General features: G+C 40.5%; 1 protein-coding gene across 1 annotated transcript in view; it reads right to left on the bottom strand.

The window, feature by feature from the left end:
- The window catches only part of SEMA3A (semaphorin 3A), a gene marked incomplete at both ends in the record, with an annotated part of 175,710 nt that overhangs the window by 10,478 nt on the left and 138,566 nt on the right, over positions 1-26,666 (bottom strand). The window contains 7 exons of the mRNA XM_083366286.1: positions 2,533-2,574; positions 5,563-5,654; positions 8,848-9,067; positions 11,906-12,050; positions 13,053-13,122; positions 13,384-13,498; positions 13,877-14,019. Of these exons, the coding sequence (XP_083222412.1) occupies positions 2,533-2,574; positions 5,563-5,654; positions 8,848-9,067; positions 11,906-12,050; positions 13,053-13,122; positions 13,384-13,498; positions 13,877-14,019 (827 nt within the window). The remainder of the gene's footprint in view (positions 1-2,532; positions 2,575-5,562; positions 5,655-8,847; positions 9,068-11,905; positions 12,051-13,052; positions 13,123-13,383; positions 13,499-13,876; positions 14,020-26,666) is intronic.

The following is a 26,666-nucleotide window of genomic DNA, read 5'->3' as shown; positions in this document are numbered from 1 at the left end:
ATCAGTTCAAGCCAACCGCCTGCAAATGACTTAATGAGTTAAGAGATTTGGAGGGCTGTGCAACAGCAGATAATAATAATAATAATAATAATAATAATAATAATAATAATAATAATAATAATAATAATAATAATAATAATAGAGTTGGAAGGGACCTTGGAGGTCTTCTAGTCCAGGGGTCCTCAACCTTGGCAACTTTAATACTGGAATACTGGGAGTTGAAGTCCATAAGTCATAAAATTGCCAAGGTTGAGGACCCCTCTTCTAGTCCAACCCCCTGCTCAGGTAGGAAACCCTACATCATTTCAGACAAATGGTTGTCCATTTGATTTGCAGAGCTCTTTTTGCAGATTTGTGAGACAACCAGCAAAAAGAGCTTCAGAGTACTTGGCAACACAGCAGTAGGCCTCATCTGCAACTTTTTAAACCAGCTGCTCATCTCCACTCCAAGGCACTCTTTGGCGATGAAATCCAAACACTAGAGTAGAGTCCTGGAAAGTAGGGAGGAAAAGGCCCCGGATTCTGCCCAGATGCCTGGAAGCATTTGCAGGGACACATCTCCCCTTTATCCCTGACTGCGAGGAGAAAAGCAACTCGTTCAGCCAATAGATGAAAATGGGGAAGGTTTCTTCATCGTAGCATTTTGCACATCACGAGACAATAAATTCATCGTTTCCTCCTAAGAAATTTCCCTCCTTCTCAAAAGAGAAACAGCAACGCACCAAAGACCTACAGCTTTGAAGGTTCTGGAAACAGGAATCAACACGTTCTCGAAAACCCCTTCGGTGCAAGCGTGTGAAGCCAGAAACCTGTCAGAGCACATCACACACAACTGCGTTGCTAGACTGACACTCTGTAGGCCCCACTTTGCACAAATGACTTGGGCTTTCTTAGATGAAGGGGTCTTTATTGTTGGGGATTTGTTTTCCGGAGATGGGGAGCGGGCAGATTGTAATCCCTCCTGAATACACGAACAGACCTTTGATCGAAAAGTCATACTTAAATGCATGGCTTGTTATACATGAAATTGGCTCATTTTAAAAAAAGAATGTGAAAATAATCAAAAGCAGAGCATTCTGATATTCACGCATGGACGCCCAGTTGAGAGCTCAGCAGAGTGTTCAGCAGAGTTTTTCTCATAATAGCCCATACTTTAAAATCTCTCTCTCTCTCTCTCTGATAAATTCTACAGTGGAAGCAATTCCAGACAAAATACTTCATGTCAAATACATTCGTTTTCGACAGGCTCCTAATATTTAATGAGGTTTCCAGCACATTTGTGATCAATAAATCATAAATCATTATAATCAATGTCAGTAAAGCAAGCACAGGCTTGTTTTTTTTTTTAGTTTAACATTAATTTTATTTTTTAAAAAAGGATTTGTTATAATGTTAGAAAAGATTCCAAGCAGGCTGTCTGCTTCTCCTGCAAAAGACCCCAGGATAAACCTCCAGCGAGCAACCTTCAACCAACCTCCCAAGAGACACTCCTTAGCAGTGCTTTTTTTGTAAAAGAAAAAGGTGCCAGAACTCACACATGTCATACAACCCGCCTTGCCTATCCTACAAGGTTCCATCCAAAAAAGGTGCCGGAACTCCGTTCTGAGCGTTCTATGAGAAAAAAAGCCCTGCTCCTAACCATTAGCGAGTCCTGTCCTGCAGTGAGTCAGTAACAAGGATCTTTTGGCGACACACAGAAAGTAACCCCTCAAAGGCCACCTCAAGAACTTAGCTTGCCTTCTTGGAGCATGCCACATTGTGAAATGTTGGTCTTTTTGAAAAAGTTAAGCAGAATAACAGAGTTGGAAGGGACCCTGGCAGTCTTCTGGTCCAACCTTCTGCTCAATCAGGAGACCCCATTCCATTCTAGACAAATGGCTGTCCAATCCCTTCTTAAAAACCTCCAGTGTTTGAGCACCCACACCTTCTGGCGGGAAGCCCTCCCACTGGTCAATTGTTCTCACTGTGAGGAAGTTTCTCCTTAGTTCTAGGTTGCTTCTCTCTTTTCTCATCTGCACTGAGAAATCCAATTAGCAAAACTATGGGGTGATTCTGGTCTCAGGCCACAAGGCCTGAAAAAGTCCTGACCTCAAAGGCTGAATGTCTAAAATGGTTTATTGAAAGGGGGTGTTTCCACTATCTGACATTTGTGCACTGAACTTTATTGAAAACTAGTCACTCAGTGGGACCTGGGGAAAAAAAGGGCCCAATTTTAGCTTGAATGGCTGTAAGGTTCGACTAGGACTGGGAAACCCTAATGCAAGCCCATGATCATAAAACAGCCTGAAAAAAAAAAGAGATGCTGCTGCTTTAAAGACTCATTAAAATTAACACAATTCTTAAAACAGTGAGAATGCATACGCTTGTGGTTTCACTTCATTTTCAGGAAAGCATTGAAAAGAACTTTGCATTTTCCTGCTTTTAGGATTTCGTGTGAGAAATCATAAATATTTACGAAGAGAAAATGGGGCGGAGAAGCATTTTGAAAATTCAATAAATATTTAAGAATTTTGAGGTTCCGTTTGTACCTACCTGCTTCGTGGAAATCTTCATGGCTGAAATAGGTGTGGGTTCCTGAAACAAACAAACAAAAAAGAGTTAAAATCAAAGATGATTTAAGGAGCTGCTTTACTTAATAGGTTGATATCTGGATGCCTTAAAACATTTGCACGGATGTGGTTGCTATGGATGCATTTCAAAGGTTCCCAAATTCAGTATACCTTCTTAAGTTAGAATGTGTCTTTACAATGCAGATGTATCTCCACAGTTTACAAACTTGAATTTCAGCAATATGGGATTGTAATATTTTCAGGAATGTCTTCTGACGTGGGAATTTATCTGCCTAACTCCTTGGTCCTCGGGAAAGGGCCACCTTCTCTATTTCCACAGTGCCCACCCTTTGGAGGAGCTTCCTGCTTGGACTGAATTGACTTTTACCCTTCTAGCCTTCCAGAAATATGGAAAACAGAGGATATTATGGGGATGCATATTGTGGCTGAGCGCCTCAGAATCACGATGGGAAATAAAATCAATCAATCAATAAACCAACAAATCAATACCATCTCCAGTGTAAAAATTCCCTCTTTCCTTCTTTATTAACTATGATTTAGCAGAAACAAGTTCCATCTTATTAGGATTTAAAGGCCACTTTCAATGGTAGTTTCCTTGAATGCTACTGAAATTGGTAAGAGAAAAATGAGGAGGAAGAGGAGGAGGAGGAGGAGGAAGGCTTAGGATCACTCCTTGCAGGTAGAAATGCAGTGTTGAAATTTCAGGGCAAGTCTAAGTACTTATGTTCTTTAACTCCCTAATAACACGAGCACTCAGACTTATTGTCAGAGCATGCATAGTCCTATTGCACTGAGGTAACCCAGGAATAAATACAGTAAACAGTGGTTTGTATTAAAGGGTGGTTATTTTACAGTATCTACAATTATACACTAGGAACAAAATACGTACATGTGGTGATTCAGCAAACTCCAATATACAGCAATTACAGCAGGAAACGGATGAGAAAGACTCCAGCAAGGCCTTCCCTTTTATCCTCAAACTCTTAAAGGGATACAGACCCCAGCTGAGTCATTCCTAACATTGCATCATTCATGCAAGCTGGTTAGCTTCTAAATCATTACCTTAACACTTATATACCACTTCACAGTGCTTTACAGCCCTCCCTAAGCGATTTACAGAGTCAGCATACGGCCCCCAACAATCTGGGTCCTCATTTTACCAGCTCAGGAAAGATGGAAGGCTGAGTCAATCTTGAGCGGGTCAGGATCGAACTGCCGGCAGTGTGAGCAGTGAGTCAGCCTGCCATGCTGCACCCCAATCAGGCATCTGCATCTGATGTTGCCTCCATCATGCTCATTCTGGTAGATGAGTATTATTTACAGAAACTTGCAGGAGCAGCAGCAGTTCTGGGGCTTACATGTGATTCTTTTGCAGCCTGATATTTGGGGGATGAGGCTGGGAAATGGGCGCGAGCGACCAATAGCTAGGGGAAGTGTTCTTCTCTCAGGAAGGGCTCCCTGCCACAGGGACTGGAGGGGGGTTCTGATTTTAAAATAATCATTGACTAGATGCCAACCAAAGTAAGTAATAAGGAGGAAAATATTTTAAAATTTTAATTAAATTAAATTTAAATTTGTTTGATTTCATAATTTTTTTTTAAAAAAAATATTTAATCAACTAGACCAGGGGTAGGCAACCTTGGCTCTTTTATGACTCGTGGACTTCAACTCCCAGAATTCCTGAGCCAGCCATGCTGAGGGGAAAGGGAGAGGTTTCCAAGCTGAGTCATGCTGGCTCAGGAATTCTGGGAGCTGAAGTCCACGAGTCATAAAAGAGCCAAGGTTGCCTACCCCTGGCCTAGGCCTAGGCCACTTTATGACTTGTGAACTTCAACTCCCAGAATTCCTGAGCCAGCCACGCTGAGGGGAAAGGGAGAGGTTTCCAAGCTGAGCCATGCTGGCTCAGGAATTCTGGGAGTTGAAGTCCACGAGTCATAAAAGAGCCAAGGTTGCCTACCTTCGAACTAGACCAATAATGCAATTGCAGCATAGATACATTTTATTCTCCTCCTTTTTGGTCAACAATTGATTGCCAAGGACCCCGGACCAGTTTATATAAATAAATAAGTAAAGGTCTCAGTAATCAAGTCCTGAAATGAGGCCGACAGTCTTCAAGCTATGCACTTCATCAGAAGAATGCCTCTTAATTGCTACGTCATGGGAACATTTTGGCATCTGAAAAATAGACCTTCCCCTACACCCTTGCCTTTACATCATTTGCCCATATGTAGAATAAATTTTGTATATTATTTTTGGGAGTGAAAAGATAGGCAAGGAGACCTTCAAGCATACAGATGATTTCAATTGCAAATTGCAAACAGTCGTATCTGCTGGCCTTTTACATTCCAGCAAATGGGGGGGGGGGGAAATGACAGATTATACATGCAACACACATAGATGCACACACACACACACACACACATATACACACACACACACACAGGATTGCCATGGCAGCGAGACTTTTAGTAGCGCAATATTGGAAGAAGGAAAAACTGCCGACTATAGAAGAATGGACTTTAAAAGTTTCCAATTTGGCGGAAATGGCAAAGATTTCAGCGTATTTGAAAGACCAATTGCAACAGAGATATATTGTGGAGTGGAGAAGATGGATTGATTATATCCAGAATAAATATGGGACTAAAAAGTTTCACTTAGCATTTGAATAAGTAGTGGATTTATATGATGTATAACTAGCTTGTAGTTATTTTATTAAGAGTTAAAGTGCGATAGAATTTAATATTTTATTGTTGTTTGCATATTTTAGATTATGTTTGTTTGTATTTTTATACCCTGTATTTAGCTCTGGGAAGTCAGGGAGGGGAGAGTTGGGGAGGTTTGGGGAGGGGGAGGGGAGGGGTTTTGTATTTAAAAATGTACTGTAAAACTTTTCAATAAAAAAAAAGGATTGCCACCTTCCCAGATAGCTGCAGGTTGAGTTTATGAAGGAAGGGCCCATATATATTTATATAACACCTGTATTTTCCCTCACCTGAAAGACCGTGATCTCTTCCAGTAACACTTCCTCCAGATCATGCCAGGTTTCCTTTGGGATTGAAACCACTTTCAAAACAGTCCCAATATCTGAAAAAAAAGAAATGAACGTTTGTGCTTGAATAGGACGACTTTAATTCAAAAGAAGTCTTGTTTTCACACTACAGTTATATATAGTCTTACAGAAAATACAGTCACAATGCACGTTTGCTTCCAAAATGATCCCAAAGTTCTCAACTGTTTCTGAAAAAGGAATTATGATAAAATATTTGAATGGGGAAAAAACCCCCACCCAGGATTTGAAAGGTCTGAAGCCATTATAGCTACCAGCAAGGGAGCAGGACAAGAACCCCTTTTCAATGAAATATCAGCTGCCACAAATGTGAATTTAACATTAGGAATGTGTTGCCTGAACTAGAGTTATGTTTTATTATTCATTATCAACTCTGACATTTTAATTGCTGCATTAAAATTCAAGGGCAGATACTAACATGAATATTGGTACGGACCATAGGAAGGGAGCTAACTAACAGCATATCATAATCGTCTGAATTGTGAGATTTTTTTTAAAAAGTGGACTGTTGAAATTGGTCTAAGGTTGTAGTATTAATTTTACACTGACACACTTTCCACCATGTTGTAGGGGTTATAAAAGTTCTTTGCAGGGATTGTGTCCCTTTAGACAAGATATCAATGAATGGTGCAATTTTGTCTGAGACATAAAAAGCTTGTTGGAAGAACAGAATCCACAGGCCAAAGAATCCTTTAACAGGGTTTGTTGGATAATTCTCTAATAGAAGTCTGAGATGAATCAAATATCCACTTAATGGCAAAGTAGCTCAGGGTCTACCAGCTAAAGAGGACAGTGGGAATTCCCTATATTCCAAAGCAGTAACTGACATCTAATTAACTGTAACTCTCATTAAAATGCAACAAATATAATGCATATAGTGCATAATTTGCTGAAGGCTATCCCTGGATTGTGTGACAGCACAAAATATGAACAATACATAGGTAAAAGGTTTTTTTAATGTAATAAATTAGGATTAAAAAGCAACACAGCATAGGGAGAGAATGCTTATCTTATACTTTTGAAAGATTTTACGATAGCAGAAGGGATAAAGTTGGAATGTGTTATGTATATTCCAAAGAAATTCCATGATGATTATTTTATAACGTCTGTGAGGTCCAAATTACAACATGTTACACATTAGAGCCTCAAGCATCTGAAATGAAACTTTATCTGCTTTCAGGATCAGCTTCTTCAGCTGAGTAAATTTTTCAAGCAGTTCCACACAACTGAATCGGTCCTTTCTTTTCAGATCAGAAAACTTTTGGTGAATAACTTAATTTACAAGATGGATGTAGTGTTATGAATGCACATGTACTGACAGACGGGCTCAGACTGTGCTAAATGATCTTTCTTTAATTTCCCATTAAGTTACAAGTGCGGATGGATGTACTAAAATATGAATTTGCTGGAGAATATGAAATGAACTTTTGTTCATGTAAGCGTTCATTTCAGCCTATTAATTTAGCCTGCAATTCTAAACCCAGATAACTAAAAGCACAAGAGCACCTGCTTCAATATAAGCAAATATAGAATAGAATAGAATATAGAATAGAATGGAATGGAATGGAATGGAACGGAATGGAACGGAACAGAACAGAACAGAATAGAATATAGAGGAATGGAATGGAATGGAATAGAATGGAATGGAATGGAGTGGAGTGGAGTGGAGTGGAGTGGAGTGGAGTCAAATAGAATAGAATGGAATGGAATGGAATGGAATGGAGTGGAGTGGAGTGGAGTGGAGTGGAGTGGAGTGGAGTGGAGTGGAGTAGAGTAGAGTAGAGTAGAGTAGAGTAGAGTAGAATAGAATAGAATAGAATAGAATAGAATAGAATAGAATAGAATAGAATAGAATAGAATAGAATAGAATAGAATAGAATAGAATATTCTTTATTGGCCAAGTGTGATTGGACACACAAGGAATTTGTCTCTGGTGCAGAAGCTCACAGTGTACACACATACAAAAGCAAAGTGATAGGTCATAGATCATAAATCATAGTTAAAATAGTAGGTTTATGTGGTCAACATTTACTGTATTACAAATTTCTGGTTTTGTTATGTAGTTGACCATGGGGAGTCAATTTTCCCCAAGCACCTTCTGGAAAGCACATTTCCTCTGTTTAAAAGCATGGAAGCAAAACTTCAGGTCAGCCCTTGGGATCAAATGAGATCAGTCTTCATGCAGATCCTGATCACGCTTTGGCATTTCACTGCTGCCAAGAGAGAAATGCAGCTGCCAATGTGCCCGGCTTTAAAGACTCATAGAGTCATAGGGCCGGAAGGGAGCTTGGCAACCTTCCAGGACAACCACCCAACTGATCTGGACAGCAAAATCCAATTGACCTGATTCTATTCAATTTTTTGAACGGAATTGGAGCATGAAATGAAATCAGTTAAAACAATCCAAATGTATTGTACCCGTTTTCTGAGCCACATAACATTGCCCTAATAGACATTTGATATTTGTAAATCTATTATGTAAGATGTTTTAGAGCAGTGTTTTCTCAAGCAAAATCCCACTTTGTTGCTTGAAATGTTTGCTTAGTTCTCATACTTTAGCACCGTTCCATTTTAATTAATGCATGACTCAAAGAAACGCTCCACTCCTCCCACAAGTGATCAGTGCATCTCAGACCCTTTCAATGTTATTTATTTATTCTGTTATGGAAAAAAGTTGTTCTATGTTTGATTACATTCTTTAAAAACCCCACCAACAGTCAAGTTTCGGGGGCATTTACTACTTTTCATGCTGCCAAGTGAACTTTTAAAACATAGCTTATAATTTATAACTTACAAATATACTGCATAACCTAGCATAATGTTTCCAATATATTATTGGAAGAGAAAGAAGTAAGAAAGGATGGTGTTTATTAACAGTGATAAAACTGTCCACATTTGTATTTCTGCTCTCATTGGTAGAAGATTGAATGAGCAATGCACTGCTTGTTGAACAAAGGTCCTAAAAAATTCTGTCTTAACAATTTATCTAATGTGGCTGCCAAATGTAAATTAGGCCTTTTCCTTCCTTGTTTATTTCTTGGATTTATGTTTCAATGAAGACATGCAAGCCAGAAGAAAAGAAAGTGGGGATTTGCTTCACTTTCTGCTCCTCTGTCAATTGTAGTTCTCACTGTGTGTGGAATTTGGTATTTCGGCATTTCACTTCATAGCAGGTTTGTCAAATGAAACAGGTGAACAAACAAGCCTTACCTGTGCCAATGAACATGACATCATACTGCCCGTCTTCCGCATCTACCCGATCCACCACAATTTGTGTGAACTGAGAGTCCAAATCCGTCTTGATCATAATGGGCCGATTATTAATAGGAAACACAGGATTGTACATGGCCGGATGGCTTCTTGCAAACGTGATGACTTCATCGGGTAGATCCTTGGTTGAGTCAAAGCCTCCAAAGGTCTTACTTGGACACTAGTGGAGAGAACACGAGAGCATTATCAGGAATGCAGCACCCAGACCATGAGTGTTTGTGTGTGTGCGTGTGTCCCATTTTATTTGCTACTCTTGGTCAGGCACTTCTGGGAAGGCCCTGACTGGTTCAGCACTCCAGATCTGTATCCAGAAACACCTCAAATGTTTAGGAAGCATTTTGATTGTTGCAAATGCAAGCTGAGGCCTTTCTAAGCAGCTGAATCACTACAGAGGCAAACCAACTTGATTTAGTGATATGACTTATGATAGGGAAGTTAATCCAATTTGGAGTTTTGATTGAATCAGTTTCCTACTAAAGTTCTACACTTGCTCCTTTTATGAATTCAAACATACAACTCTTGCAATGCGCTGGATAATTTCTGAATTCCTAAATCGGGCATCAAACTTGGCACATCACATGATGTGCCACGACATATCATGACTTTTTTCTCCTTGCTGGAGCTGGGGTGGGCACGGCTTCCACATGACACATGTTTGATACCCATGTCCTAAATTGTATGTATGTATGTATGTGTGTGTGTATGTATATCTATATTTATATCTATATCTATATCTATATCTATATCTATATCTATATCTATATCTATATCTATATCTATATCTATATCTATATCTATATCATCTATATCTATATCTATATCTATATCTATATCTATATCTATATCTATATCTATATCTATATCTATATCATCTATATCTATATCTATATCTATATCTATATCTATATCTATATCTATATCTATATCTATATCTATCTATCTATCTATCTATCTATCTATCTATCTATCTATCTATCTATCTATCTATCTATCTATCTATCTATCTATCACCTGAAAGGCAACATAATTAAATATTTTTCCCCTTCTGTTCAATTATGTCTAATTCTCATAGACTGCTTGGACACAAGCCTGCAGTTTTCTTGACAAAAGAAACTTTTTGGGAAGTAGTTTGCCCTTGCCTCCTTCCTAGGGCTGAGATAGAGTGACTGGCCCATTGTCACCCAGCTGGCTTTGTGGCTAAGGCAGGACTAGAACTCCCAGCCTCCTGGTTTCTAGATTGATGCCTCAACCACTACACCAAATTGATTCTCATAATTAAATAATAATCTTGGTCAATTCAGATTTTTTTTTTACAACAGACATTGATTTACTAATAGTTCATCAGAGAGAAAATTAAGGATACAGGTATCGGCCTATAATACCCTCAAGTACTAGCCTTCCTAAAAAAAAAGAGAGAGAGAGATAGAAGATTCTAGAAAGCCAGTACAGCATGTTTTATTAAATGTTGGGTATCACTTCATACTCGGACAGCCAATATTTACTTCAGCAACATCACAATGTTCCTCTTCAATGGGGGAACATCAAAGCTGGAAGAGCTGCAGATCAAATGCGGTTACAAACGCAGAATTCTCCCTACATTGAAGAGCTTGGGGGCCGCATGTCGGCAGTTGGGCAATGGGAAAAATAGGCAACCCTTTTCCAGGGCCCTGCAGCAATCTTCTGCTTAAAAGACTTCCAGCCTGCCCGTCTCTCAGGCAGACCTAATTTTCCAGATGGAGTGCAATACTGATTGCTTGCATTAATTAGATAATGATTAATCAGAGAACGGATGTGGAATGGATTGAACAAGAAAAGTAATTTAGGAGTACGAGGTATGGACCATGCAGTTGGGTAGCCATACTCAAGAGCATGTGTGAATAATCTTCAATATTTTTTTCCATTTGTTCAATGACCTGATTTTATAATTTAAATGACCCAGCTTCATAATTTACAAGCAAGCAGATGCTCATTAAGTGTTAAATGTATAATAAAAACACTATGGGACTTTCCAAAATGGGTATTTTCTCCTCAAAGTCCCAATGTGTAAAATGAAAACCATTTGGTTGATACCCTACCTTGGTTATAGTGTTTACCACAAAATTGTGCAATTGTTCTGGATTAATCTATTGACTGACTGATGTGATTGATATACAACCTTTGTACTCTGCTGGCAAGCTCTCCAGCTGAGCTTAACTCTTTGCAACTAGATGTTTTGTAGAAGTGGTTCCCATTATTCAATGGCTTACAGAGCTCTAATAGTAAGCAAACAATACCATGGAACTCGTTCGTCTCCCGCTGTGAAGCAGCATTGTTTTGGACTTAGTAGAGAGACCACAACTAAGTAGCCTGGCAAGTAAAAACAACAAAAGCAATAACCCAGAAGAATACAGTAGCAAATCACTTCCATATTGTTGCCAGGACAATTTCTGATTAAGTCCATACAATACCTATGATTCACGTTCAGCTACAAAAGATGGCAGGCTTTTAAACTTTTCCCCCCAGTAAAATTATATATAAAACCTGACCATCTTATGTCAGCCATCTTGTCATCTCATTCTGATACATAAGAGGGCAGCAGGTGAGAATGACAGCCCTGGTCTATGCCCCGCGACGGACATTGTTACTTTATCTAAATTTCAGGCTAGTTTTCCATAGCTCAGCCAGATATTGAAGTTTCCATGAAAACAAAAAACAAAACTCTGTATATTTCCTTGAATTTTTGGCCCTATAGGATTGTTGTAAGTAAGGGGTAGAAATCTGATAAATAGGAGAGCAGCAAGAGCCTCCAATATATAATTTATAAAATTATTACCTTCAAAAGAATAGCACTATATCTTTAAGCCACTGTAGGTAGCTTTCCAGGAAACCTAAAGGCTGCAATTTAAATAAAGGAGAATTTCTTCCCTTCCCTTTATTGAAAGTTCTTCCGGATGTCCCAATTCAACCCCCTAGTAGCCATTTTGGCATCACCCGATTCTCCAGTAGGAAGCGCACTTACGGTTCCTGGCCGAGGGTACGGCACCCTTCCTTGGTAGGGGACCCACTGATAGTTGGGACCATCTCTGTGAGCATAGGGGCCCAGGAACACCCGTCTCACGTCAGCCATGCTGTACATACAAATAGCTGAGCCCTTGAAGATATTGCTAGCATGAGGGAAAAGCAGAAGAAAAAAGTTGAGACTGGTTCTTTTCCCCCTAAATTAAGAAGGTTTTAGGAATATCCATTTAATCCACAAAAGGGATGTAGTGGCTCAGTGGGTTAGGATGCTGAGCTTGTCGATCAGAAGGTCGGCAGTTTGGTGGGTTGAATCCCGAGTGCCGCGTAACAGAGTGAGCGCCTGTTACTCGTCCCAGCTTCTGCCAACCTAGCAGTTCGAAAGGACGCAAAAATGCAAGTAGAAAAATAGGGACCACTACGGTGGGAAGGTAACAGCGTTCTGTGCGCCTTTGGCGTCTAGTCATGCCGGCCACATGACCACAGAGACATCCTCGGACAAGTGCTGGCTTCAGCTTTGAAACGGAGATGAGCACGGGCCCCTAGAGTTGGAAATGACTAGCACGCATGTGCGGGGGAACTTTTACCTTTACCTTTTACTATTTAATCCACATTATCCTCTTTTCTATGTGCCTGCTTGTTTCTATGCCTTTGCTCTGTTTTTTTCCCCTCCCCTTAGATTTTTTTTTTACTTAGACCACTGAGCTTTACTGGTCCGGTTCCCATATGTCTCTGGGTACATGGAAAGACTGCTGAAGCGGTTCCATTTACTTGAGTATTGGGAAGGCCACGTAACCAGTCAACCTAAGAAAGCTTCAAGGACCGCCTTGAAGTTACTTCTAGTCTACTAGATTCTCCCAACATCCCAAGCGAGCTATAACTTGGCAACGAAACAAGTTAACGTGAAATCTATATCATCCAACATCTATCTGTGATCTATGCCCCCTTTTTGTCCTGTCTGTTCACAAACTTTTTATGACTTTTGATAACGAACTACAGTTCGTTAACCTTTCAACATTCACTAGATTCTCCCAGTTCAAAGGTTAAGAAAATGCCCCCCTTTTTTCCAAGACCCCCCCACCAACAAAGAAAGCTTTTCAAAAGAGCCAACCCCATATGTTCCTGTAAAAGCAGAACAGCATGCACCATACCTGGAAGTGGTAAATACTGCATAGATTATTGGGTTTTTAGGATCTTTTGAGTTCATTAGAAACACATCCTCTGTCAACAAAAGGAAGAAGGAAAAGCGACTTAGTCCGTTCATAATTTAATTGGGGTTTTTAATAGTACAGGGTTGATTTAATATTTTTTAAATTGGTTTTTAACTTTTGTATGGTTGATTTTTAACTCCCTGTAAACCGCCCTGAGTCCTCAGGGAAAGGGCGGTATATAAATGCAATAAAATAAATAAATAAATAATGAAACATATACAGCGGCTGACTGGAGAATAAATTTGTGTTTGCAACTAGTTCTATCACTTACGGAGCTCGTCGAAATGGGTGTCGATGCCATTAGGTCCCGGCACAGAACACATTAACCGTGCTTTCAAAAAAGTCGTCCACTTGTTGACAAGACTTCTGTGTCCACCAAAGTCATTCTATCAGATAAAAATTTCACAGCAGAATTTTAAGAGCCTCCTGATTGTTTCTCACCCCTGATTGTGACATCTAAAATGACAATTGGTAGATTTGATTTCTGCCTTGCCTAATTTCCACAAGGGAAATTAGGAATGCCTCCAGACTAAGAGCAAGCAGAACATCAGAACAGAAGTTATTGAGGGTTTTTTTTCATAACACGAATTCTCCAATGGCTTTGCTACTATCAAGGCAAGATGAGTAGCATTAATACAAAAACTGAATAAATAAATGAACAAATAAATATTAGACAGGTAAATATATTTATCAGGACCGTGATATTTCAAAGGGGTACTTTATTCCAGACCTGATTTTTTTTTTTGCACCTGACATGATTTTACCTTACAGATCTGTCCTATTCTGGCATGCGTGGCTTTTCCAGAATGCTCCCCATCAATGGCATTTTCTCGGAAGAAAAAATATATCTTGTCATCTTCTGGATTGTCACTTTCAGGGATCAAATGAGCAGTAATAAACCTGGGATCTGTAATGCAAATGCAAATATAATATCAGGTATTTTTACACAGAATCTTAGGTTTTTTTCCCGACCTCTGATGATGAAGTTCACAGTGACTTTTCTCCACAGTTCTAGAGTGTTCTGGAATTTTCTGTTGTAGGCTTTCATGGCTGGTATTTCCTGGGCAGTGCTGAGCTTCAGAATTTAGGGACCCTAGTCTAGAAGAGAAGTTTCTGTAAACCACTTTGCCTCTGAGGATATAGCTGCTAAAATATCTGAAATTGGTAATCTAGAACTTGGTCACTAAACTCTAAAGTCCAACACTGCTCAACTTCCTGGAGTTTGCTTACCGCCCTGCAGATTTAACTATCACCATATCCTTGTAATTTCAACCATGATTGATATAAATGACTTGGGGGAAAAAATCAAGCAGTCGAGACTATGCCGTGCTTCATATTTAGTTCTAAACATTGATCTTGCATTTTCCTGGCCTAAGAGACAGCAAATACTGTAAGATAATTTAAAGCGTGTGGGAAAATAAACATTCTTTTTGAAGAGTTCAGTTCTCATTAACTCAATTTTAAATCTGAGAAGAATCTGACTATGATTTAAGGGGTAAGGAATTGAGGGGGAGGGGAAAGAATCTTCTGTGTACACAAGATTTTTTTAAAAAAATATCTATTAAAATTGGACTGAATTCTCATAGTACAAATATAAATAATATGATGTTCATGGCTTTATATGGATTCTTTGAAGAAATGTAATACATATGAAAGCATGTACGAGTTATGGAGTCCTTGGTGGTCTTTGATCTTGGTTGTTTTCTTGCAGAATTTTTGTTACCCAACTAGATAAACATTGAAACTCAACATTAAGAAAACCAAGATCATGGCATCTGGCCCTCTCAATTCCTGACAAATAGATGGGGAAGAAATGGAGGTAGTGACAGATTTTATTTTCTTGGGCTCCAAGATCACCGCAGATGGGGACTGTAGCCAAGAAATTAAAAGATGCTTGCTCCTGGAGAGGAAAGCTACTGTATGGCAAATCAAGACAGCACACTAAAAAGCAGAGACATCACCCTGCCAAAAAAAGTGTGTATAGTCAAGGCTATGGTTTTCCCAGTTGCAATGTATGGCTGTGAAAGTTGTACCATAAGAAAGGCAAAGCGCCAAAGAATTTAAGCCTTTGAACTATGGTGCTGGAGAAGACTCTTGCGAGTCCCTTGGACTGCAAGGCATTCAAACCAGTCAGTCCTAGAGGAGATCAACCCTGACTGCTCTTTAGAAGGCCAGATCCTGAAGTTGAAACTCAAATACTTTGGCCACCTAATGAGAAGGAAGGACTCACTGGAGAAGAGCCTAATGCTGGGAAAGGTTGAGGGCAAGAGAAGAAGGGGACGACAGAGAATGAGGTGGCTGGATGGAGTCCCTGAAGCAGTAGGTGTGAGCTTAAATGGACTCCAGAAGATGGTAGAGGACAGGAAGGCCTGGAGGAACATTGTCAATAGGGTCGCGATGGGTCAGACACGACTTCACAACTAACAACAAAAAGATAAACATCTTCAGTCCTATATAAAGGATTTTTGTAATGAGAATTACAAATAACAGTTGTAAACTGCTTACCCACAACAAATAATATAAAGGAAACACCAAGTAGGTTGCAAAGCCATCCTTACAGTAGCTGTGTTTAATCACTTATGTGGGTTGCAAAAAATGAAGATGCATTTATTTCTGTATAGGACTGAATTATTAAGCAGATGTGCTCCTTAGCTCCAATCTGGCTCTTCCTTTGCACTTATAGACACGTATTAGCTCCAGATCTATAGTGAAAGATTCAGCCAGCAAGCAGAGTTTCTGCATCTACTCTACCTCTGTTCTGTTCGATCTCTTGTAAGCAATCTTCCCTCAAAGTTCTGGCATGGGGTTTACGGAAAAGATTGTTTTGTGCGCATTTCAGAGACTTTTAAGAACATTCTGTGTCATGGAAAAGACTTGTTGGGTTGTTTATTGCACAGTCTCTATCGTACTCCTTTCCCGAAGATCACAAAAGCCATAGCCAGCCAAATAAAACCACAAAAAACGAAATCCATTATAAATAACATAAAACTTGTAGTCATTAAAAAGTCAAACAGAAAACTGAAATAAGGCTAAAATCCACAAAATTTCTTTTATCCAGGATTCTCTTTCATCAGGCTTCTCTTTTCACTAGGGCTAATCAGATTATTTGTGGGGATTGGACTCCTGCTTCTGCTCTGTTTCCAGCAACTTTCAATTTCACTCTCTCTTTAATCCTGCACTTGTTAGGCGCTTTGTGTGTGGTTTGTAGAACAAGTTATAAAAGTAGGTTACAGCAGGAGTAAAACGTCCCCCTTGACTTGTCAATTATACATCTGCCTTCATCGACCACACTAGACTGTGTCCAACAATTGGTTTATATGTATTGGGGGGGAAAAACCCACCACAATGAAACAATGTTAGAATTACAGAGTTGACAAAATCTTTCCCCCTCCCCGGTTTCAATCTGTGGTGAAGTGTGCTAAAAATATCAAAGGCATTTTTTAAAGCAACACCAACCATACTTCAACATGATTAAGCATGATCAAAGAAGGATGAAGCCACAAGTTGCTTTTAAGAGCAGGCTGGTCAGCTTTCTCAACATCAACCAGGCCTCTGATCTCAAATGCCGGAAATAGAACTCAGTTTACAACAACTGTTTAAGTGAGAGAAAGACATACTAAAAAAAAAAGGCAAATCAGGCAAGACGTAATTGTTTATTGTTGCAGTAGTGATGATGATGAGTATGATCTTTTGACCAGGAGATGCTTTCTTTTCAATCTCCTTGCCAGGGTGGGCAAAATGTCCTATAAAACTCCAATTTCCGTGGCCCAAGAAACAGAAGTTGTGTTCCAGCAGTTTCTTGTCCAACATCTGGTGATGACCTATAAAGCCCTAAATGGCTTGGGTCCGGGATATCTGAGGGAACACCTGCTGCCGGCATCAAGTTCCCTTCATCCTGTGCACTCCCACAGGGAGGGCCTTCTCAGGGTGCTGCCAGCAAAAGATTGCCGGCGGGCAACACCCAGGGGGAGGGCCTTCTCTGTGGGTGCGCCTGCCCTTTGGAACCAGCTGCCCGTAGAGCTTAGGACTGCCCCTGATTTTTCTTCGTTCCGCCGGGACCTGAAGACCTGGCTCTTTGAGCTTTCCGGCCAGGACTGAGAATTTTAATTTTTAACTTATTGTAACTGGGTTTTAATTAGAGTTACAGGGGTTTTATATTTTACTCAAGGATAATTTAATTATTTTAATTGTTATTAACTTTTTTGTATTGTAGTGTTATTTTTAATTGCCTTGTGAACCGCCCTGAGTCCTATGGGAGAAGGGCGGTATATGTTCAATAAATAAATAAATAAATAAATAAATAAATAAATAAGTAAGTAAGTAAGTAAGTAAGTAAGTAAGTAAGTAAGTAAGTATACTGTTGAACTCTTTTTGTACCCTAAAGCATTTTTTTTCTGTTGCAATGATTAAAGAAAAAGCAAATAGTGCTCTTCTCAACACTACGACGAGATATCCATATATATCAGTGTGGTAATCTCCCAAAACATTTTAATAAGGGAAAACTCTTTTATAGAAAGCATCTGCCAGAACTAAAACTTGCAGATTACTACCGAAATAATTCAGATAATTCATTTTAAAATTATTAGCTCATGTGTTTTATATTATTTCAGTCCATTTGAGTGTTCAGGATTGGATGTTTAAGTGCTAGAAACAAGCGTTGAAGTAATAAACTCAAATATCAAACTAAAAAAGCATATTAACAAGAAGATAGCTTGCATTTATCATGAACCAGAGCAATATGAAACATCTGACTAAAATCAAAGACCGTCTCCAGGAAATGTGAAGTTAAAGTGTAATAGACCTTTAAAATTTCACTTCAAATAACACAAGGAATAGTGGTGTAAAATAAAATGCCATTTAGAGGCTGCCTGAGTCCTGCAGGAAATGCAAGAAAAGATTGCAAATCACGAGAGACCCAAAGGGAAAGAAAAAAAAGCTGCCAATCCTGATCTGATCCTATCCCTATCTGTATTATGATCAGATCAAGTGGATCTTCTGTTAAAACTCTCCCCCCCCCCATTTCTGTTCAGAGCAATCTGGCCTTACTCTTGAGGCAAATACTGGCTCAAAATATTCCACTACACAGCAGCTATTTTCAGATTTATTCTTGAGAAAAGTCCTACTGGAATTAGAAATGGCGAAACACCCAAAATAGAAATAACAAGACCATATTTGTTTTGCTCAGAACAAACAGTTGTAGTTGTGCGGGTGACTGTGCTTAATGCACAATTAGCTAAAACTCCTTGCTAAATTTATAGCGAAGGGAGATTGCATAAAATGCTTTAAAGTAAGGTAAGCATCTTTTCTTTTGTTCTAGGCTTCTTATAAGAAAGGGGGAAAAAAAAACTTCTTTCCCTGGAAAATTGACAAACGCAACGCTCCATATTCAGAAAAGCCCATTAAGAGGAAATAAAGGCGAAAATGTTGAGCTGTGGTATAATTAGCAGTTTCCAAGGCCTTTGTTCTTAAGGAGAAAACAATAGTTTTGATTCTCTGTAATGACTAATTATACGATGAAGTGAAAAAAAATGAAGTGTGAAATTATACGTAATTCTCCAAGTAAATTAGATTCCTTACAAAACAGTCCTTCTCAGCTGCTCAGCCTGTTTAATTTTAAGAAGACAGTTTTCTTTGCCTGGCCCACATATAGATTATAAATCCAAACAAGAAAGCCAAAGAAGAAAAGTGAATTTATACGCAGAACTTTAAAGAATTTAACCAAAGTTGATCTTCAGGAGCGAAAGATTGCTGGATTTTTTGCGTGTGATTTGGCTAATTCAGTAATCGTAGGAAACTTTTATAAGCTCTTTTGGTGGATTAGGTCATGTTTCTCAGTGGGGACCACTGGATATTTCATTTATCATGTAAGAATTGAAGGTATACACACAATACGGAACATACACTACATCTGCTAGAGAGGAATGCCCTGCCTATGATCTACTCCGTTGGCTCCTGTATACATCAACAAATTATCTCCAGCACTGCCCGTCTCTTTTTCCTTCACCTCTGCATGCAATTATAGTGGCACAGAAAAGACAAAAATGGCCCCAAAGACATCGCTAAAAAACACATACAGAATTCAAAATTCAGAAACGTTAATAAAATACAACTGTTAAATTTAAAATAAAAGAAAAAAACGAAAAAAAACCCAACGTGCTTTGAAACAATTAATAACAAGAAAAGGTTGTCACCCAGCTTCTGCAAACCACAGCTATTGCAGGAAACTTGGCAACCTCTGGCATGGTTTGTCTGCGTTAGGTGCAGCAGAAGGAAGATTTAAATTTGTTGATCAGAAACAAAACTATTATTTCTGAAAATTGGGTTTATGAGGGCCAGGCCTCATGGGTGACACAACGGGCAGTGCAGTAATGCATGGATTATTGACTCTACCTCTGTATCTCAGCAGGAGCCTAGGTGATTTCTGTGTAGGAGACTAGAATATTCCAACTATACTGTCACCATAAGAGCCGTGGTGGCGCAGTGGTTAGAATGCAGTACTGCAGGTGAATTCTGCTGACTGCCGGCAGTTCGGTCCAGGCTGACTCAGCCTTCCATCCTTCTGAGGCTGGTAAATTGAGAACCCAGATTGTTGGGGGCAATATGTTGACTCTGTAAACCACTTAGAGAGGGCTGTAAAGAACTGTGAAGCAGCTTATAAGTCTAAGTGCTATTGCTATAAAAGGCAGTATGCCATTCGAGCCAGGTTAAAAAGACTCCTGGGTGAGGAGGAAGTAATAGAAGTAGCTCCATGAAGAAGCTGCAATTGCACCCTACTGTTTTGTAAGTCTAAATCCCAGATCTTCTGTCTGAGTTCCATTAATGTTTCATGTGGATCAAGAGACATTATATTGCCTTGGATGAGATGCCTTTAGATGTAAGATTGGAGTCAAGAGGCTGGTAATGCTTAGAAAGCCTGTTTGGTGTGATGGTGAAGGTGCCAGGCTAAAAACCGGGAGACCATGAGTTTTAGTCCTGCCTTAGATACAAAGCCAGTTGGGTGACCGTGGGCCAGTCCCTCTCTCTCAGCTCTAGGAAGAAGGCAATGGCAAGCCTCTTCTGAATTCTTGGCATGAAAACTGCAGGGACCTGCCAGACAGTTGCCAGGAGTCAACACTGAGTTGAAGATGTATGTGTACATACACACACACGCACACACACACACAATGCTTGGAAAGTTCTGTTCACTTCTTCACCTGGTGTTCAGCCCTGGAAGATCATCAGTAATGTCAATTACTGGTACTGCTCCTAGACTAAGAGCCCTGGGGGGATGGAGTGGGGGGGGGAAGAGCATTTAATTTAACTCCTTCAACCTGAATAGGAGGACAAAACTGAACTGGATTTGTATCAATATCTGAGGTCATGAAGGATATTCACACAAGATGGAATGTGGAATGGACGCTCTGCTCAGAGTTTATCTTTGGAAAAAGCAAACGTGAAGTACTTCTAGACTGGTCTAAGCCCCAATTCTTTACTTCTTGTTGTTTCATTTTCACTTGCCTCCCAAATAAATTTCCTCCTTGTTCCTTGCTGCATTTTAAACATTCAAGACTTTGTAGACACAGAGACAGCTACAAATCTGGGATAACATTGAATATATTTTTGTGGTGCTTATAATTAATTTTCGCAGTTAGTGTAGACAAATTTGACACAAAATCTATTAAAGGAAGATGAAATCCATGGTGCAGTAAAGTTTGAAATAAGCTGTGGTTGAATCATTTTGTTTTGCTTTTATTATTTTTTTTTACACTAACTTGTCATGTAACTGAAATTCATCATGGCATAGAAACAACAGTTGGCAGAAACGAGCACAAAAAATAATCTTCATTACCCTTTTTGGTATTCAGTGTTTTTGCATCAATTATGACAGCCCTGCTTGGTATTCATGTCGACAGAATGTGTAATTTCCAATTTAATTTAGCAGTAAAAATGTGAGGAATAAACCTCAGTGTTTTAGCTCACAGTTTCATTATTTATGGATGGATCTTTTGACTGATATTGTTGATTCCCCCCTCCCCTCCGCTTAATAAATAAATAAATCGTGGGTGGGGGGAGGTAATATCATCAGGATTACACTGAAAAAGAAGGAAAGAGAATTGACTGCCTGATTGTACCATCCATCTTCCTGTCACTATAGGTGTTCTTCTTCTTTGTCCTTTGAAGGCCAATTATAGTTCACTAAAGTTTGTCGTGCATATACCCTACTGCAGAGGTCCCCAACCTGTGGACCACAGCCCACTACCGGGCCATGGGCTGTTGTCCACTGGGCCACTTGAGTGGCTGGCCAGTGTATGCACATGTGCACGTGCACCCCTCCCCACTTGTGCTAGTGTTGCAGCATCATGTGGGCACTAGTGATACTGTAAGCATTGTACAGGTGCTAGCTAGTGTCACCATGTGTGCATCCCTCACTCGTGCTAGCATCACAGCATCTTGTGGGTGCTATGGTCGCCACGAGCGCACACTCCCTCCACTCACACCAGCATCGCGGTGGGTGCTCGTAGCCCCGTTTGTGACACACGCGCAATAGTGGCCCCATTCATGCACATGCTTGCAGCCCCGTTTGTGCGCACATGTGCATAAAGGCATCTCCACCCCCTCCTACACCAGGCCACCAATCAAGAAAGGTTGGGGACCCCTGTCCTACTGCATTTTCTGAAATGTTAACACTCCCACATATTTGTAGATACTCTAATACCGTATGTTTTCAGTGTTCACAAATGGGGTATGTCAGCCTTCCATTTCCATGGGGGGAAAAACCATGGGGCCGTGTCCTTATTAAGGGAGGTCTGGCTCTTGTCTACTTGTAGATCCAGTATGGACAGCTTGAGGGGGCAAATGATTCCAACAGACTGCCTTTGGAGCAAGACAAGAAAATGGGTGGTTCTCACAGAAGTGCTGACCTGTCAGGCAGAATGGAGAGCTTTTACAGCTGGGGTCTTCAAACTTGGCCAATTTAAGACTTGTGGATTTCAACTTCCAAAATTCCTCAGCCAGATCCCTGTTTTACAGCCTCCCTCCCATCATCCTTGGGAAGAAGTCTCTCCTTAGCAACTTTACTTCAGTACATCCACTGACCAGTGTTTTGATTCAGCGTCAGCCTGTGATACCGGCAGCTGAGTCTGATAATTCTGAAGAGGAGGAGGAGGGGTTTGGAGAGCCCTTGATGTCAGAGGGAGGCTCTGATGCACTGCAGGACTCTCAGCCTGGCCCCTCCCATCATGTTCCTCATCAGACTCAGCCATGTGAGCATGAGGTATTGGACGTAGATGATTCACAGCTGGATCTATTCAGGGACAGTAGTAGCAGGAGGCAATCCAGCAGAGTAGAACAGAGAAAGGCAATGAGGCAACTCGGTGAGAGGAGGAGAAGGCAATGAGAAGCCACGCCTTGGGACTGCTGATAAAAGGGGAAGGTGTGGGAGGTGCTGGTTGCTGAAGGCAACCATTTGAAGATCTTCTGCCAGAGTCCTGGTCTGTTAAAGGTAAAGGTAAAGGTTCCCCCGCACATGCATGCTAGTCGTTTCCGACTCTAGGGGCCGGTGCTCATCTCCGTTTCAAAGCCGAAGAGCCAGCGCTTGTCCAAGGATGTCTCCGTGGTCATGTGGCCGGCATGACTAGACGCCAAAGGTGCACGGAGCGCTGTTACCTTCCCACCAGAGTGGTCCCTATTTTTCTACTTGCATTTTTACGTGCTTTCGAACTGCTAGGTTGGCAGAAGCTGGGACGAGTAACAGGCGCTCACTCTGTTACACGGCACTCGGGATTCGACCCGCCAAACTGCCGACCTTCCGATCGACAAGCTCAGCGTCCTAACCCACTGAGCCACCACGTCCCTGGTCTGTTATTCCTGTTTAACTCTTGTTTGAACTTTTGGTTTAACTATTGTTTAAACTTTTGATTTCTTTGTAAATAAATATGGTTGGTTTTTCCCCCCAGCCTGTTGAGTATAAAAAGGGGTTGTCCCTGACATTCAAACAGGGCCGGTCATAGGCTGGAACAGAACAACCAACTAGCCACCCTCTGTACATTTTGATGCCATGGGGTGATGCATTTCAGGGCCTCATCAGAGGCAAGGAAAACAATTGAACAGAAAACCAGCAGCAGCACTACAGTCCATGAATTTTAGCACATTCTCCCGCTGTAGGTCAAGTCCTCCTTTTTAAAGCTGAGGCAGGGTGATTTGAGACTTAAGGATGGTAAAGAAGGGGAGGGAAAAACAGAAAGGGAAATAACTAGGAATAGTTATTTAGTTATAACTAGGAACCCCATCTCCCAGATAAGGCAACAAATGGGGAAGATTTCTGGAAAAAAAACACCCTCCATTGCAGCTCAATTCTTTGGCTGTGTGGAAAAGGTAGCACCATTACAGGCTAGAAATGAAGGGGTTATTTTTCTAAAGTGGAAATATTCCTCTAGATAGGTAATCACACTGCACTCTTCCACTTCATTTATCTTGCTGTTAAAGTAATTGAAAATACATTTTCTTTACAAAATCGAGACAAGCTGTGCAAGGAAGGAAATAAATCATCAGATGACTAATTCTGACAGCCCTATTGTTGGTTAACTTCCTGGGCCCTCTTGTGCAAATGCATAACTTCCAACCACCTTCAGATCATACTGAAAAAGTCTGGAGATACGGATCTCCCTCCCATCTTTCTCTTAGACATTATTTCAACTTTTTAAAAACTCACTTTAAGATCCCTTTATTTGCTTATCCACTCCCCACATCGTATTTCTATTACTTCTTGTGATGGTTTCTAGCTGATTCCTACTTCTTATCTTTTCAGTCCTCTGATTTCCTGCATGGAACCCTCATAACGAGTGTTTGATCTTCTTGCCAATCAAGATAATACTCCTTGTGTATTTACAGATGAGAGGGTTAGTTGAGCCCATGTACAGCTTGCAAAAGATTCTGGGGTTTTCCAGGAACCAACCACAAATTGGAATAGGAAATCTGTTACCTGAAGGCACAGAGTTTGGCTCAGGGAAGAAATGGCTTTGTCTGATAAAAAGCAGTCACTGACATTCCTGCTCAGTAACATCACGGTTATCTCAACTGTGGCAGCTTGAAGACGTGTGGACTTCAACTCCCAGAATTCCCCAGCCCTCCTCTGGGTGAGTGCTAAAGTATACAGACCTTGGAAATTTTGTTCGGAGTCACTCGGGAGAATTATTGCTAGCATGAATGATTGCTAACATACTTGGGCTAAGCCTGGAACAGTTCCACAGCTGCAGGTATTAATTTAATAGAAATCGAACATTGATGGCATTTGCGGAACTTAAAGCCCCAGGAGACAAAATCATGGTGGGCCCTCCGTTTTTTCTTGGAAATCCACTCCCAGGTGTTTGAAGACTTAGACACGTTCAGTTGATTTTCCCTCTATCTTCCAACTTTGGATTTTGACTCTTTTGAAAAAAGACAATAATGTCAGAATTCTGGGAATTTACTACTATCCTATTTTCCTTACAAATATTAAATTTCAGCATCCATTGCGTTTTTGAAGCTGTCAGAGAATGAGAAATAAGACTATTTGATCTCTGTACAATAATGATTAGATTTTGCAGCCTGCTACTTTGGAGGCATGACTGTCAAAACAAATGATGGAATTGGTGGACAGATTAAACAGGGAAAGGGCCAGAACACATCCCTGCCACACACCTCACTCTGTGGTTGTTAATATAGCCTATTCCCAGGTAGGAATTAGCGTATCATTTCAGTACCAAATAAAGTAACTGTCCAAGGCAACGTATTCTTGAACTTATCCACAGAATATATCTCCAGTTATGGAATCAAAGGCATATTTGAAGTCTACAAATGTCATTTTTACAGCTGAGGTTAAATTGTGCACATATTTGTGAATAATGTAGCACTAAAATTTATTCTATAGTTGACAGCCCTTCTCTAAACCCAGTTTGTTCATCCCCTTCAATTCCTTCTGATTCCATCCATGTCTAAAGCTTGCTTTGCATATAATTTGCTTACAATACTTAATAAACTAATATGTCTATAATTTACGGGATCTTCCTGATTACCTTTCTTATAAGTAGGGACAGTTATCGCAACCCTCCAATCTGGAAGACCTGAAGTGTCTATATTCTCTACTATCCATATCCCAAAGGAGAATACACACACACACACACACACACACACACACACACACACAAACACACACACACACACATATATATATATACACACATACACACACACACACACACACACACACACACACACATGCGTGCTAGTCATTTCCAACTCTAGGGGCCAGTGCTCATCTCTGTTTCAAAGCCGAACAGCCAGTGCTTGTCCGAGGACGTCTTTGTGGTCATGTGGCCGGCATGACTAGACGCCAAAGGCGCATGGAACGCTGTTACCTTCCCACCGTAGTGGTCCCTATTTTTCTACTTTCATTTTTATGTGCTTTCGAACTGCTAGGTTGGCAGAAGCTGGGATGAGTAACAGGAGCACACTCTGTTATGCGGCACTTGGGATTCGACCTGCCAAACTGCTGACCTTCTGATCGACAAGCTCAGCGTCCTAACCCACTGAGCCACCACGTCCCATATATATAGGTTAAAACAACTGCCTAATGTGCAATCAGCCCAGGTTCGAATCTCAGAAGGGTATGGCTGACTGATGAAAACAAATAAGTTTGAAATGCATATCAGTCTCCCTTTAATTCTTTGTTAGCAATCTAAAATTTACACAAAATATGAGCTGTCACTGTTGTGACTACTGCCTGTCGATGGCCTTCGGTTAGGCTGAAACAGGAAATAAAGATTTGTCCCATGTTTGGGGCCTAGCAAGGTAATCTAAATAGTTAACAAGCATTTAACATATATATATATATTTTCTGAAGTTTTCGCGGGTGTTCGTATGTGGATCTTTGGTTATTCGGGTTTTTCCCCGCGTAGAACTAAAGGTGTAGGGGCGACGTTTCGACGGAATCCCATCCGTCATCATCAGGCTGGAGGCTTCTGCTTCCTTCTTCTGGGAGAAGCATGTGGCTGTTTGTTCCTCTTTTTTAAACTGCCAGAGGGGGTGTGTTCTGTGGGTGGAGGTTGCTCTGATTGGGTGGGGAAGTAAGTGTGTTCTGATTGGGTGGGAGTGTGTTTTGAATGGTGGGTGTGTTCTGATTGGGTGGGGGTGTGTTTTGAGTGGATGGGCTGGTCTCAGCTGCCAGCCTTAGACCTGAGCTGGTGAGTTGTGCTGCTTTTGTTTGGCTTTGTGACACCCACTATAAAAACATGGCACCACCACAAACACGAAGCCGATTCCGTCGAAACATCGCCCCTACACCTTTAGTTCTACGTGGGGAAAAACCCGAATAACCAAAGATCCATATATATATATATATATATATATATATATATATATATATATATATATATATATGTTGTTGTTGTTGTTAGCTGCGAAGTCGTGTCCGACCCATCGCGACCCTATGGACAACATTCCTCCAGGCCTTCCTGTCCTCTACCATCTTCTGGAGTCCATTTAAGCTCACGCCTACTGCTTCAGTGACTCCATCCAGCCACCTCATTCTCTGTCGTC

This window comes from Vipera ursinii (genome assembly GCF_947247035.1).
Source record: "Vipera ursinii genome assembly, chromosome: 6".
NCBI classification, from domain to species: Eukaryota; Metazoa; Chordata; class Lepidosauria; order Squamata; family Viperidae; genus Vipera; species Vipera ursinii.
Note: the sequence above shows the minus strand (reverse complement) of the source record. Positions and strands in the feature narration are given on the sequence as shown.